Raw genomic sequence first — 14,160 nt, 5'->3', positions numbered from 1 at the left:
ATACTTTCTTTAAAAGTGAAAAGTATTTGAATGAATGCATGATCCATTTCTTCCTGAAAACTTTTAAATGATCACTTAATCATACCTGAAACATTACACTTTATGGAATAAACATTGCAGCTGGTAGAATTGCTCTGAGCTGTTTAATAGTAACTGAACACCACCTTATTAAATTAGAATTGTGAGGGGAATTTTAATAGGCAGTATGTAATTACCAGACTTGGAATTAGACCAAAGAGCTAAGGTTAACATCCTGCTCTTTTGAAATATACCCTGAGAACTTTAATGACTGTTTGAGGACAAGATCTTGAGTTTAAAAGAACCTTTTAACCATGCCAGCACATTTTAACCTTGGACCTAACTGTTTGAAGGAAGAGGCATGCCATCCGCTATTTCTTATACCACTTGAGGTTTCTTTCAGAGCTTTTGACATTGAATAAAAGTTAAAAACCTTACCTGAGATAAAAATGTCAGGACAACTTTTTGTTATTGATGATGTTGGGAAAATAAAAGGAATATTAGCCAATTAGTTGATTTCAGTTTGATATATTCAAAAAGGATTTATTGAAATCCTTCTAAATGTCAGACTTTGTCCCAGGTACTCTGTAAATGCAAATAATAATGATCCCCGTTCCCTGGCTGTTCACCAGCCTTATGAGGAAGACAGAATATATAGATAATTATCATGAGACTGAATTAAGTTTCTTTCCTCTTCTATATAAGTTAGTTGAGAGCCATGAAGAAGGAGCTCCTTTGATATCCATGTATTCCCAACAAATAAAGCAACTATGAGCAGCCAAAGCAAAGATCTGAAAGCATATGCTTTAACATTTTAGCTTTTTATCTTGTTTCCAAGTTCATAAAAGTTAGGAGTATATTAGGCATAAATAGCTTTGTTCCTCAGGCATTTTAAGGGGTTATAGATTACAATATTCTGATGTTTAGGGAAAAGACCGGAAAATTGTAAAAGGCAGGCACAATTCAGAAAGAACCATCTGGACTTTGCTAAATTAAGCAGCCTTATGGATTTGAACAACTACCATTTGTATCACTGTATTGTAACAGTTCACTGTTAATAGGGGTAAAATGTCCCAGACTGCTTAGATTATGTTCAGTATACTGTCTGAAAATGCAGATATGATGTATCTTAACATAATGTCCATCCAGAGTATTTTCAATAAAATTCAAAAGGTGGTTTTGATCCTCAGATAACAAAATTATCTAAAATTCACTTTTCTCTTAGCTTCTATATAGTTGATTTTTTATCAATGTGAAAATGCCAGGGAAGACTAACAAACCAGTTCCTTGGGGGATTTGAGGAATAAGAGCTTGCTTTTGGATGCTTTTACTTCTATATCTTATTTCTACTTAAGATTTATACTACATACATTATTTTGTCTAGAAATCATATGTAATTGTATCCAATATGTGAAAAGAGGTGGGTTTTTTGTTCACAGTTGAATGTGTGAAATGTAACATTTGAGTAAGTTAATAGTTGTCTGCTTTTGAATACAGCTCTAAATGCTAATAGGAGACAATCCTATTGAAAAACTGTATAAAAATCAAAGTGGTACTTGAGAATTTAAAAATGTTTAACTAATTTGCATTTATATTCCAGGACAAGGGTTCTCACTATTCCATGATTGTTTTGTGCTATTTATTCTGTTGCTTATTCTCCTTGAAAAGTTATTTTTAAATCTTTTCTCTTTCTGCTTTCAGTTCCATATACTCCTGTCACCCTTAGTAGATAACTTTGTTTCTTGCTTTCTTAGAGATAGTAAAATAATTAAATCTGAACTTTCTTGTTTTCCTCTTCTCCATATTATGATATGTTAGTATCCATTTCTGTTTTTAATTTGTTCTTCAATGAAGGGTGGTGACTTTTCTCATTCTGCGTCTGTAGTCATATCTGACCCCTGAATTTATTATTCTTATGCCAAAGTTGCTTCCTTCTACCACATTCTGTAATTTTTCTAAATCCTGAGGGGAAACCTTTACTTGATTTTGCTTTTCCTTTAACCAATTGCCTGTTTGTTTTCTTTTCCATTGTTGAATTCTCAGAATAAATGTCCTATACCCACTCTATTTCTGCACTCTGCACTTTTAAATGCATTGAAATCTTAACTCCTAGTAGTATTTGTATATTCTATAATGTGAACAGTGACCTCCTGTTTCTCAAATCCAATTGACTTTTCTTGGTACCATTTTTTGTTTTTTTGTTTGTTTGTTTGTTTTACTTTAGTGCTACTACTGAGCAATTTGCTCACCCTTTCCTGCTCCATGATATCTCTTCCATTTACCTGTGTTTGGTTTTTCTTTGCTGTGTCTTCGCTGGATGGACCACAGGGGTCTGCAAATATTTTAGGCTTTGTGGACTGAAAGGCAAAATCAAGGGTATTATATAGGTATTTCTATAACCACTTAAAAATGCAGCAAAACAAAACAAAATAAAAACATTCTTAGCTTCCAGGCCACTAAAAAACAGACAGGTGGCCAGAGTTGGCTCATGGGTCAGGGCATAGTTTGCTGACCCCTGGTATAAAGAGACACTAAAACTAAAGTTGATTGGGTGACCAGAAAGCTGATATTTCCATTCAGTAAGACAAACCAAGGATTTAGAGTAGATTTTCTGTGGTAGAGAAGAAAGAAAAATGGTGGTGTGCTGTTGGAAATCTAATTGAAATGTCTAAGCACACAGCTTATATAATAAAGTAACTGTCACCTTTACCATTTTCCAAAAATTGTGCTAAACATTTTATCTACATTGTTCACTTAAATACCTTTGTAGATCTGAAAAGGAAATATAGCATTTAAATTTAAAAAATATTAAAAATGATTTGCTAACAGTTATTGATGGGTTATCATTTATCAGACACTGTTAAAACATTTTGTGTATATTAACTCATTTGCTTCTTATATGAACTCAGGGAGTTATTAGATACTGCTATCAAATACACCTGGTGTGTGAGGTGATAAAGGCACAGAAAGGTTAAGTAACGTCACAGCTTTAGTAAGTGGTGTATTCACAACCAGGCAGACTGAATCCAGAACCTGTGTCCTCAACTACTGAACCTCAAGACACAGCATTAGTGGACACCTGGAGCAAAAATTGTGAGGGCAGTAGGCAGATGGCTGAATTTTGTGAAATACTGGTTTAGGAAAAAAGTGAAGGATTTGGAATAATTTGATATAAATTGAAGCAATAGCGATAATTCAGAATACATTTTTAAAAATTTTTTTTTAACATTTATTTATTTTTGAGAGAAAGAGACAAAGCGCAAGCAGGGGGAGGGGCAGAGAGAGAGGGAGACACAGAATCCGAACCAGGCTCTCAGCTGTCAGCACAGAGCCCAATTTGGGGCTCGAACTCACAAACTGTGAGGTCATGACCAGAGCCGAAGTTGGACGCTTAACCGACTGAGCCACCGAGGCTCCCCAGAATGCATCTTTTAAGTGAATTGAGTGAGATTAAACTTAGGGACAATAATTAATAATTGACTGTCTAGGTGTAGGTTTAGAGGAAAATACTTGAGCCAGGGTTTTTAGGAGAAATGGAGAAAAAGTCATTTTACAGAAGGAATGGAAAATGAAAAGGACTTAAACATGGGGTTTTGTGAGGAGTCAAAGACCTGTGATTTTCAGCTTGGGAGTAGGGAAATACCCTTAGAAAGAAACTCAAGAAAGGAGTTACCTGTCAGATGAGTTTTGCTTTATAACTTTTGAAAAGAAGGGTGAAAATCTAAAAATGTTTGGTGCACAGTTAGTGATTATGAAAGCCAAGTGGTCAAGGCTGAGGTTATATTAAAAGTTAGCTACTTAGAGGTGAAGGTTATGTATAATGAGTAGTAATAATACAGGCCAGGGATCTGCAGACTTTTTTCCTAAAAGACCAGATAGTAAATATTTTAGATTTTGCTAAGAGGCAAAATTAAAGATAAAGTTGTAAAAAAAAAAAAAAATTGTAACTCACTGACCATAAAAAAACAGGTAGAAGAACCAAATTTGTCTGAAAGGCTATGTCACCAGTCTGTGACATAGGCTTCTTAAATATATTGACTATTGATCATAAGCATGCTTTTTATATTAAAATTTGTAAATACTCCATCAGTTATTTCATTAAGCAAAAAAAAAATATTACAAACTTTTTAGGTGTTGTTTTTCTGGACAGGATCATAAAAAGTTTAAAATATGAGGTTTTTGTTTAAGTAAAATTGCTACAAATTAATAAATTTTAGCTGAATTGTTAAAGATGTCAAAATTGGAGCTGGTAATTTAGCTTTAAAGATGATAGTCTAAGGCGCGCCTGGGTGGCTCAGTCAGTTAAGCCTCGGACTTCAGCTCAGGTCATGATCTCAAGGTTTATTTAGTTCATGAGTTGGAGCCCTGCATCAGGCTCCGTGCTGTCCGTGCAGAGCCCGCTTCAGATCCTCTATCTCCCCCTCTGTCTATCCCTACCTGGCTTGCACTTTCTCACTCTCTCAAAAATAAATATACGTTAAAACAAAAAAGTAAGAGCTTACCCCTGATGTTTTGGGGTGCCTGGATGGCCATTCGGTTGAGCATCCAACTTCGCCTCATGTCATGATCTCACGGTTTGTGAGTTCGTGCCCCGCATCAGGCTCTGCGCTGACAGAGCCAGGAGCCTGCTTGAGATTCTGTGTCTCCCTCTTCTCTCTGCCCCTCCCCCATTTGTGCTCTGTCTCTCTCAAAAATAAACATTAAAAAAATTTTTTTAAATAAAATTGAGAGGTTTCATAGGCCAGGAAACTTCATTCAAAAAGTCTTTTTAAACTATTTTCTATGTTAAATTTTTATACTGGAGCAAGTATAGAACTGATTTATTTGATCTTAGATTGTTTTTTGGGTTAGAGAAAATTTTACAAAATATAAGCAATTGGGCTTCTATCCAACTGAAGGAACATCTTTTACTTGCTATGCCAGAACTATGTAAAATTCCTTCTCGAGAATGTGACCTGCTGCCCATCATTTACTGACAATTGGAAGTTGATTTTTTTTTTTTTTTTTTTTTACTTCTAACTCCTCAGAGCTTACATTACTGCCGCTTTTTCTTAATAGCATCTTGATCTCCTGGATTCATCTGTTCAGAGAAGGAGGAACTCATTATAGACTAGTTAATATATCAATAATATAACCATTAGTAATATATCATCATAAAGAAAAGGTAATTTCTTACCAATTATCACTTCTTTCAGAAACTAAAATTTATTAATTTTTTGTTTCTCAAAAATCAAGGCACAAAGGGAAGTTTTTAAGGGGATTCTTGACCAGAATGGTTGATACGGTTGGAAGGGGCATTTAAGATTTATTTTCACCATTAATAATATTTTAACCTTTGTAGTACAAGATGACTAGTACTTAAAGGGTCATTAAATGAAACCAAATTAACCAAAGTTAAATACAACCAAGTCATTTTCTGAGGTTCTTCATTAACCCTGTTATCATCCCTTTGGTTCCTTATCTAAATGTTCTCTTGAATTGAAATTTATTTTGTGTTCATAGTCCTACCAAAGGACTTCAGTAAAGATTTGTCTCTGCTGCTTTTTATGAATTTGAATTTCCTTTTAAAATCTTGTGTAAAAAAGGAAGGAAAAAATAGTTAAGCTTTTAAAAGATGGTAATAGAAATTCATAGAGGATAGGATTTCCATTGTCAATATGTAATTAGAAAGTTGTTTTAGTCAGGTCAGATAAGTAATAAATCTATTATTATTTATTCCAGAGCATTTAATTTATGGTTGCCAAATTATATTTAAATTTTTATTTAGAAATATGTCTAATGAATGAAGAACCTCTAAGCAACATGGAATTACTTACTTTAGTGAAGAAAATCATAAATCGATAATTCTGTAACTTGCCATGTGCTATATTCATTTGAAAAAGTTACATTCTGCTGAATGTATTTATTTCTGTATTTATTTTTAAAATATTTTTTAAATTGAATTAGCACCTGATGAATCGTGTGGCATCAGTCATCCACTCGATACCACGATGTCTTCAAATGGTAAATGCACATATAATGACGATTATAATGACAATTTATTTTCTTTCTGTTCTGAATTTGCAGTTCAGAATGCAGTGATGGAGAGTGGTCTGCTTCTTTGCCTCATCGATTTTCTGGTACTGAAAAAGATCAGTCGTCAAGTGATGAAAGCTGGGAGACTTTGCCAGGAAAAGATGAGAATGAACCTGAACTACAGAGTGATAGCAGTGGTCCTGAAGAAGAAAACCAAGAATTATCTCTACAGGAAGGGTATGTTTTGTTTAACAGTGAAGTTTATTTATATGTATTGTACAAGAATGGTATATGTCACTTCCAAATGTTGGATATGCTGTTGATCCCATATACAAGCCCTATGTAGGACCAGCAAGTCCTGAGTTTTTTCATTATGTTTTTGGTGTTTTGTTTGTTTGTTTGTTTTAGTGTTTATTTTTCAGAAAGAGAGAGAGTGTGAGCGGGGGAGGGGCAGAGAGAGAGGGAGACACAGAATCTGAGGCAGACTGCAGGCTCTGAGCTGTCAGCACAGAGCCTGACATGGGGCTTGAACCCATGAACCGTGAGATCAATGCACCCCAGTGCTTTTGGTGTTTTACAAAGAACAATTAAATTGAAAATTTTAGTAATTTAATTATCTTTTATTGAGATATAGTATACATTTCTACTTTGCTTTAAAGAAAATTAGGGCATTTAAAAGATTCTTTTGGTTGAGTTAGGTATGAGTTTAGAGCTGCCGTTGCCAAACAATGGAGAAAGGGCAGCCTCAAGATGGAAATCAGTGATTTATTCACAGAAACAGAGAAAGTTACAAATGTTGAAGTTTTAATATTTGCCTAATCGCATCAGATGTTATTTCTGAAATCAGTGATTGATGGTAAACACCTTTGTCTTTTCTTGGTTTTAATGAGAATGCTGTACTACAGGGGTTGTCAAACTTACACTGTGAAGGGCTGGATGGTGTTTTCAGTTCATATGCCAGTGTCTATTGCAGCTACTCATCTCCAGTGTTGTAGTGTGAAAGTAGTCATAGACAGTATATAAATGAATGAGTGTGGCTGTCTTCCAGTAGAATTTTATTTATAAAAACAGATGGCAGGCTGGAAATAACCCATGGGTTCACAACCCTTGCTCTAATACTTCCCAAGTAAGAATGATTCTGGCTTTTAGGTTGATTTTATACACACACAATTTGTTTTCTTCTAAATCACACTAAGGAAATATCCCCCGTTACTATTTTATAGGTTTCTAGCAAGAATGTTTGTTAAATTTTATTAAAGTTTTTTTAGTGTCAGTGGAAATGATCATCGTGATTTTTCACCTTTGACCTAATGATCATGAGGAATTATTTTATTATTAGATTTCCTAATAGCCACTTACCCTTGCTTCTTGACATAAACATGATCATATAGTCATGAAATGTTTGAGCTGCTGGATTCTGCTTGCTAATATTTGACATAGGATTTTTATGTTGAGATGCATATGTGCAGATTGTCTCATTTTTTGTCTCAAAAACAGTTTAATACTTGCTTTGCTAAAACAATGTGTGCTTTTTTTTCACCCTTTGATGTTTGGCTTATGTATTCCTTTAAAGGTTGTTTAAAAATTTAAACAGCTTATTCTTTTAAAGGTTGTTGGTATTGTGAAACCTTGGCTTTGTGTTTTCTGAGGTAGTTTGTCTTTGTTAATTTAAATTTTTTTTCCTGATAATTGGTTGGTTCTAATTTTTAGTCTCTCATGGAATCTATTTTGGTAAATGGGTTTTCTTAACTCTTTCAACTTGGACTAATGGTAAAGTTTGTTCTCAAAGGTTTAAGTTTCCAGCTTGAAATTAATTCTGTAAGAAATAAAATACATTAGAAAATCTGTAAAGAAAGAAGTTTACAAACATAATTGATATTGACAGTGATTGAAATGGTGTTTATTTTTCTTTTGTGATTTTATGTTTGATCTTCTTGAATCACTATTAGTTTACTATTAGTAAATTTTTCATATATAATTTGTGATATAATTATTCATTCAACATATATTTATTGAGCATTTAATATGTACCAAGCGTTGTGCTGGATCCCATGATTATATCCATGAACAAGACAAACTAAGATTCCCTCCTGAAGCTCACAATGTGGTGGGAGACGCAGATATTAAACAAAATACAAACATGCTAAATTATAAACTGCGATGGTTACGGTAAAGGAAAGCAAACTCTTGTGTCATAGAAGGTAACTGGTAGGGCCTATATTAGAGTGGCCAGGGGCTACTTATCTCAGGAACTGACTTTTGAGCTGGGCTCTAAAAGATGAGAATTAGTGGTTGAGGAAGCGCTCTCTAGGCATAAGGAAAGGTAAGAGCAGAGATACTGAAAATGAAAAGGCTTGCCATGTATGAAGGTAGTGGGACTGAAGTGAATGAGTGAAAGGAAGAGTGACATGAGATGAGGTGCGTAGATACCAAACTATGCAGGATAGATAGCCTCTGGAATTTATTCATAGAGCAGGGAGATTTTAAGTGAAGAGTTAATTGCCACACATTTATATAAGATCACTCTAGTTGCTTTGTGGAGATTGAAGTACGAAAGAGGGGAAGGTTGGCCTAGGGTATTAGACTGGGGGATGGTAGTGAGGATTAAAAAAAGTAAACAAGTTTGAGCATATTTTTGAGTGATCAGTAATAAGGTAGATTGGGTGTGACATGAGGGAGAGTGAGGAATCAGTTATGGCAGGTTTTTTTGGTTTGAGCCTTAGGTAGTTATTACTGTACTGACTGAGATGAGAAGGTGTGGGAGAGGAATGGGAAGTAAAAACTTTTTTTTGAAAGTTTTAAGTGCTATTTAGACATACAGTGTAGATGGTAAGTAGACACTTTGATATTTAAGTTTAAAAGATCCTGGACTGTAATTAGATATAGATAGATATAGAGATTGAGGTAGAGATATATAGATATGTGATGTGGAGGTCATCAACTACTTGCATTGATACCCTACAGTAATAAAGCCCAGTAATTCATTTAAAAAAAATAGAAGTTGGGGTGCCTGGGTGGCTCGTTTGGTTGGGTGTCTAATGCTTGGTTTCTACTCAAGTCATGATCTCAAGGTTCAGAAGATCAAGCCCCTCGTTGGGCTCTGCACTGACAGCACATAGCCTGCTTGGGATTCTCTCTCTTTCTCTCTCTCTCTGTCTCTTTCTCTCTCTGCTCCTCCCCTGCTCTTTCTCTCTCTCTCTCAAAATAAATACACTTAAAAAAAAAAGTAAAAGTGAGGGGACAGAACTAAACAGTGGACAGCAATGGTATTTAAGTTGAAAGGGGGAAGATCAAAGTTGAATTGTATTGTTTGGGAGAGGGTTCAAAGTTAACTTTTGACATAAGAATAAAGAGTATATGTACTAGAGACCTGTAGAGGAGGAAAAAAAGGAATTAAGACATGGAAAAAGATATTTACAGTCAATCCAAATAAAAGTAAAGAAAGAGAAAAAATCATTAAAACGGGGAAAAAAAAGAAATGGGTAAAAGTAATATGGAACAAGTCCTGTAATAAATATAATTGCCTAATCTCTGCTTATAAAAATGAAAGCTTCAAATCAGTTGGAATTTTTTTGAGTTAAATGTGTTTTACAAAAGCTGAACTTAAAGCATAGGTATACAGACTGAAAATAAAAGGATAGACAGTGGTATTTCAAGCAAATGCAAACTAAACAAAAACGGAACAGTTACATTAGCATTAGCAAAGTAGACTTCATTATTGACGAGAACGAGGGGTCAGTATGTAGTAAGTCCAGTTTACCAGTAAAATGTAACAGTTTTAAATTTGAATGCATCTAATAAAATAGACTCAAAATATGTAAGTCAAAATGTAATGAAACTAGAGAATATTGACAAATTTACTATCATTTTGGGAAACTTTTTAATACTTTTCTCAACTGCCTGTAATTCATGGATATAAGAACTTCATCTGTCTTTAGCAGATTTGAACAACTGATTTAAGCCTGGTTTAATGAACAGTCCAGTTTGTGGAATACACAAACACACAAAAACTGAGCATGGACTAGGCTGCAGAGCACAGGTTAACACATTTCAAAGAATATCCTACAGACCAGCAAAAATATAAAAAATTTAAAAATCCATGCATTTAAAATTATTCATCCTTCTAAATTACCAGTAAGACAAAAAAGAAATTACAATTGAAGTCTAAAATGCTCATAACTTACCGGTTTTGAGAATGCCACCAATCAGAATTTGACGGATTGGAGTGAAATTGGTAAAGGGAAATTTATCTTTATAAAATACGTACATTAGAAAAGAAGAAAACTTGAAAATGGAGAAGCCGTGCATTTAACTTAAAATGGAAAAGGAATATTAAAATAAGGAAAATAAGGGAATAAAAATAAGAATTAGGAAAGATAAGAGCAAAACTCAGTAAGTTAGAAAACAGGATAGAGAGGATCAAAGAAATTAGAAGGTGATACTTTGAAAAGATTAAGAAAAATAGGCAATCCACTTGGATAGTGAACAAGAAAATAAAGGCAAGGCACAAATAGATAATATTGACATATAGAAGTGTATACAACCACGAAGTGTATACAGCCACAAGTACATTAAAGATTGGATAGACTAAGAATAGTACTATGAACTTTGTAGCAGTAAATTTGAAAGCTTAGAAGAAATTGAGAAATTTTTAGAAAAATAGAATTCGCCAAAACTTGTAGGAAGCCTGAATAATATTATACGTATTACAGATATGTAATTAGTAGTTTAAAATCTTACTGTGGAGAAAATACCTAATCCAGATGGTTTTAGAGCCAGATTCTCTTAAACTAAACTTTCAAGGATTCACTCTTCAAGATAATAGAAAAAGAACTATTTCTCCAAATCATTCTAAGGCCAGTATAACCCTAATACCGAAAGAGTATGTGAAGAAAATTATAAACCTATATCATTCATTAACATACATGTCAAAATCTCAAACAGAATTATTGGAAATCTGAATTTGTAAGTATATTCTTTACAGATAAAACTCAATTACCATCTGAGTTTATTCCAGAAATGCAAAAGTGATTTAATGTAGAATACCTGTAAATGTAATTCACCACATTAGCAGAATACAGGAGAAAATTCATATGATAGATTCTGTAGATACAGGAAAAAAATCACTTAGTAATGTTCAAGACCTCATCGTGATAAAAACTCAGAAACTAAGATCAGAACAGTTGACCTGATAAAATGTATCTCCCAAAACAAATCAGTAGATATCATTTTTAGTAATGAAGCATTAACTCCCCCCCCACCCCCCAAAATCAGGAGCAAGGCAAGGGTGTTGCTCATAGCACCATTTCAGTAGCCATTGTCGTGGAGATCTTGATGGTCACGGCATGATGGGAAAATAAAAGAAGAGGAACTGAAAATGAAAAGGAAAGAAACTAGTAGAAAGTATTTATAGAATACAGAGTGTTAATGTGCAGGATATAAAGAATTCCTAGAAATCAGGAAGAAAAACTGATAGTCTAATTGCAAAATGTTCAAAAAATTGAGCACATGATTCACTGAAGAGGAAATATTAATGAATAAAAATATCAAAAGATACATAGATCATTAGTAAATTAAGATCACAAGGAGGTATCATTTTTTAGCTACCCATTGGATTAACAAACAGGAAATTTAACAATATCAGGTGTTTTGGAGGATATGAATGCTTGTTGAGATGTGAAGTAGGTCATATTAACTAAAATGATATAATAATTTTAACATTTTGCATTGTGCACTATCAGCAGTTCCACTTTTAGGTGTATACTCCGGAGAAACTTCCCCATGTGGCCCAGGAGTTGTGTACAAGAATGTTCGTTGCAGTATTTTTCATGAAAGCTATGAACTGGATATTACCCAGATTATTACTTAACAGGAGAAAAGTTAGTGGTGTATTTATACAGAGAGTGTTACACAGCAGTGGGAATGCATGAGCCCCACTTATATGCAAAACATGGATGAATCTTAGAGGTACAATATTGAATGAAAACAACCATTTCTAGAAAAATAATGTGTATGATCTCTGTTTCACAAAGTTTAAAAACAAGAAGTTAAATATCTTGTTTAAGTATACAAACTAGTGAAAACTTTCAGAAAACAATGGAATGATAAGAGCATTCAGATAGTACTTTTTTTCTGGGGGGGGGGGGTGAAGCCAAAGGGATAGGATAGGTATGGGGCACAAGATGTATGCTAGTCAGTGATAATATTCTAGTTTCTGCTTTGGGTGGTGGGTTTGTGGATATTCAATATAATTACTTTATAACTTAAATCGATTGTTTATCTTTTTCATTTGGGGAAAAGAACTAAAAAAATGAAGGGAATTGAAGGTAATAGAGTAGAGACAGTTATCATACCTAACTCTTTACAAAAGGAAGGAGCCATAGATAGATGCTGGGCCTAAGAAAATGTTGTCTTCACTTTGCTACACTGGACACGTGATTGTTTGTTTATAGAATGTTCAGAGGAGAATAACTGACTAATAATTATAGGAAAGATAAAGTGAAGGCCTTGAGAAGATAAGGATTAGGCTCCATATCTCAAAGAGAGAACCTTTAGGAGGTGAGATTTGCAGTGTAATTAGTGGGAAGGTAGCAGGTAGGTACAAGTGTAGGTAAATCTGTAGGTTTGCTGGTGGGAAGAAAAGAGGAGTCTCTGGTGTCTTCAGTGTCCTCATTGTTACTAGATATTGAGGATGGGGAGGATAGGAAGATTGTCAAATTGAAGAAAAGAAGAAAAGTTTGGAAATAGGCTTTCAGAGAGGTAGACAACAAACTTACTAGGTAAACATTGAATAATTACTGGACAATATTGAATGTCCATTTAAAATTTGTGTTTTTGAATTTAAATTAATACATCACACCTACATGTTTTTCTTTAAGTTTTTGCCACTGTTTTGTTAACTTTACAAACTCTTTATGTAACTACTCTTAAAATTTTTTTTAAAAAAACTTAATAAATATTTTGCCCTTCCTGTTAACACTGAATTTATTAGGATAAGGAAACATTTCTTCAAATTAGGTGCTGGAGTTCCATCTTTGTGACTGGATGACATGGAACCAGAGTACCATTGATTTTATAAGCTGTAATTCCCTTTGAGGCTTTTTTGATTCTTAATTAAAATTTCAGTTTCTTTATTTAAAAAAAATTTTTTAATGTTTATTTTTGAGAGAGAGAGAGACAGAGTGCAAGTGAGGGAGGGGCAGAGAGAGAGGGAGAGACAGAATCCAAAGTCGGCTCCAGGCTCCAAGCTGTCAGCACAGAGCCTGATGCAGGGCTCGAACCTATGAATGGTGAGATAATGACCTGAGTGGAAGTCGGAGAATCAACTGACTCAGCCACCCAAGCTCCCCTCAGTTACTTTCCTTTCTACTTTTTTTCATTACTATTTTGTGTTTATTTATTTATTTTGAGGGTGGGAAGAGGCAGAGAGAGAGGGAGACAGAATCCCAAGCAGGCTCTGTGCTGTCAGTGCAGAGCCCCATGTGGGGCTTGAAACATGAACCCATGAGATCATGACCTGAGCTGAGGTCTGATGCTTAACCAACTGAACCACCCAGGTACCCTTCTTTCTGCTTTACCTCCAAGATAGGGGTTTGAAATCTTAACCATTTGCTATACAATTAGAATTATTAAAAATGAGCTTATACCTAAAGCTTAGCAATTTCTTACATGTGTCTTGAGTTATAAAATGAAAACTGCTTAATCGAATACCAGTTAGTTAATTAGGAATCTTAACCATGCTGTCCAGGATTTTATAAAATTTCTTGTAATATAGCTAGATTATTTTATGAACGCCTCAGGTCTTTAAAATGTTGGCATTAACCCAAAGGTCTAAAATTTTGTGCTGCAAATAATGGATACTCAAATTGCTTATCATTTAGCTAAAGGAAGCGACTCGGTTTTAGGTGATTTGTCTGCCTTTCATTTTCTTCATTTCACAGAAAATTCTATGTTGCATGGTTATATGATAGCATATTCTAAAACTTTTTAATGAAAATTTCTTTAAAATATTCCATATTAATTTATTGTATATTTTGATAATTTTAATATTGCTATTCACATATTATTAAATTTAGTTTCTATTATTGAAGACTATGGATCTTTAATCATATATCGTAAAGGGAACTT

The 14,160-nt window shown here is 34.0% G+C and overlaps 1 protein-coding gene across 2 annotated transcripts in view; it reads left to right on the top strand.

Moving 5' to 3' along the window:
* PJA2 (praja ring finger ubiquitin ligase 2) overlaps positions 1–14,160 on the top strand; it is a 69,986-nt gene that overhangs the window by 27,340 nt on the left and 28,486 nt on the right. For both annotated transcript variants that reach the window (XM_003981173.6, XM_045034564.1), the window contains exon 5: positions 6,085–6,270. In XM_003981173.6, the coding sequence (XP_003981222.2) occupies positions 6,085–6,270 (186 nt within the window). The remainder of the gene's footprint in view (positions 1–6,084; positions 6,271–14,160) is intronic.

This window comes from Felis catus, chromosome A1, assembly GCF_018350175.1.
Source record: "Felis catus isolate Fca126 chromosome A1, F.catus_Fca126_mat1.0, whole genome shotgun sequence".
NCBI lineage: Eukaryota > Metazoa > Chordata > Mammalia > Carnivora > Felidae > Felis > Felis catus.
This window is presented reverse-complemented; position numbering and strand designations above follow the sequence as displayed.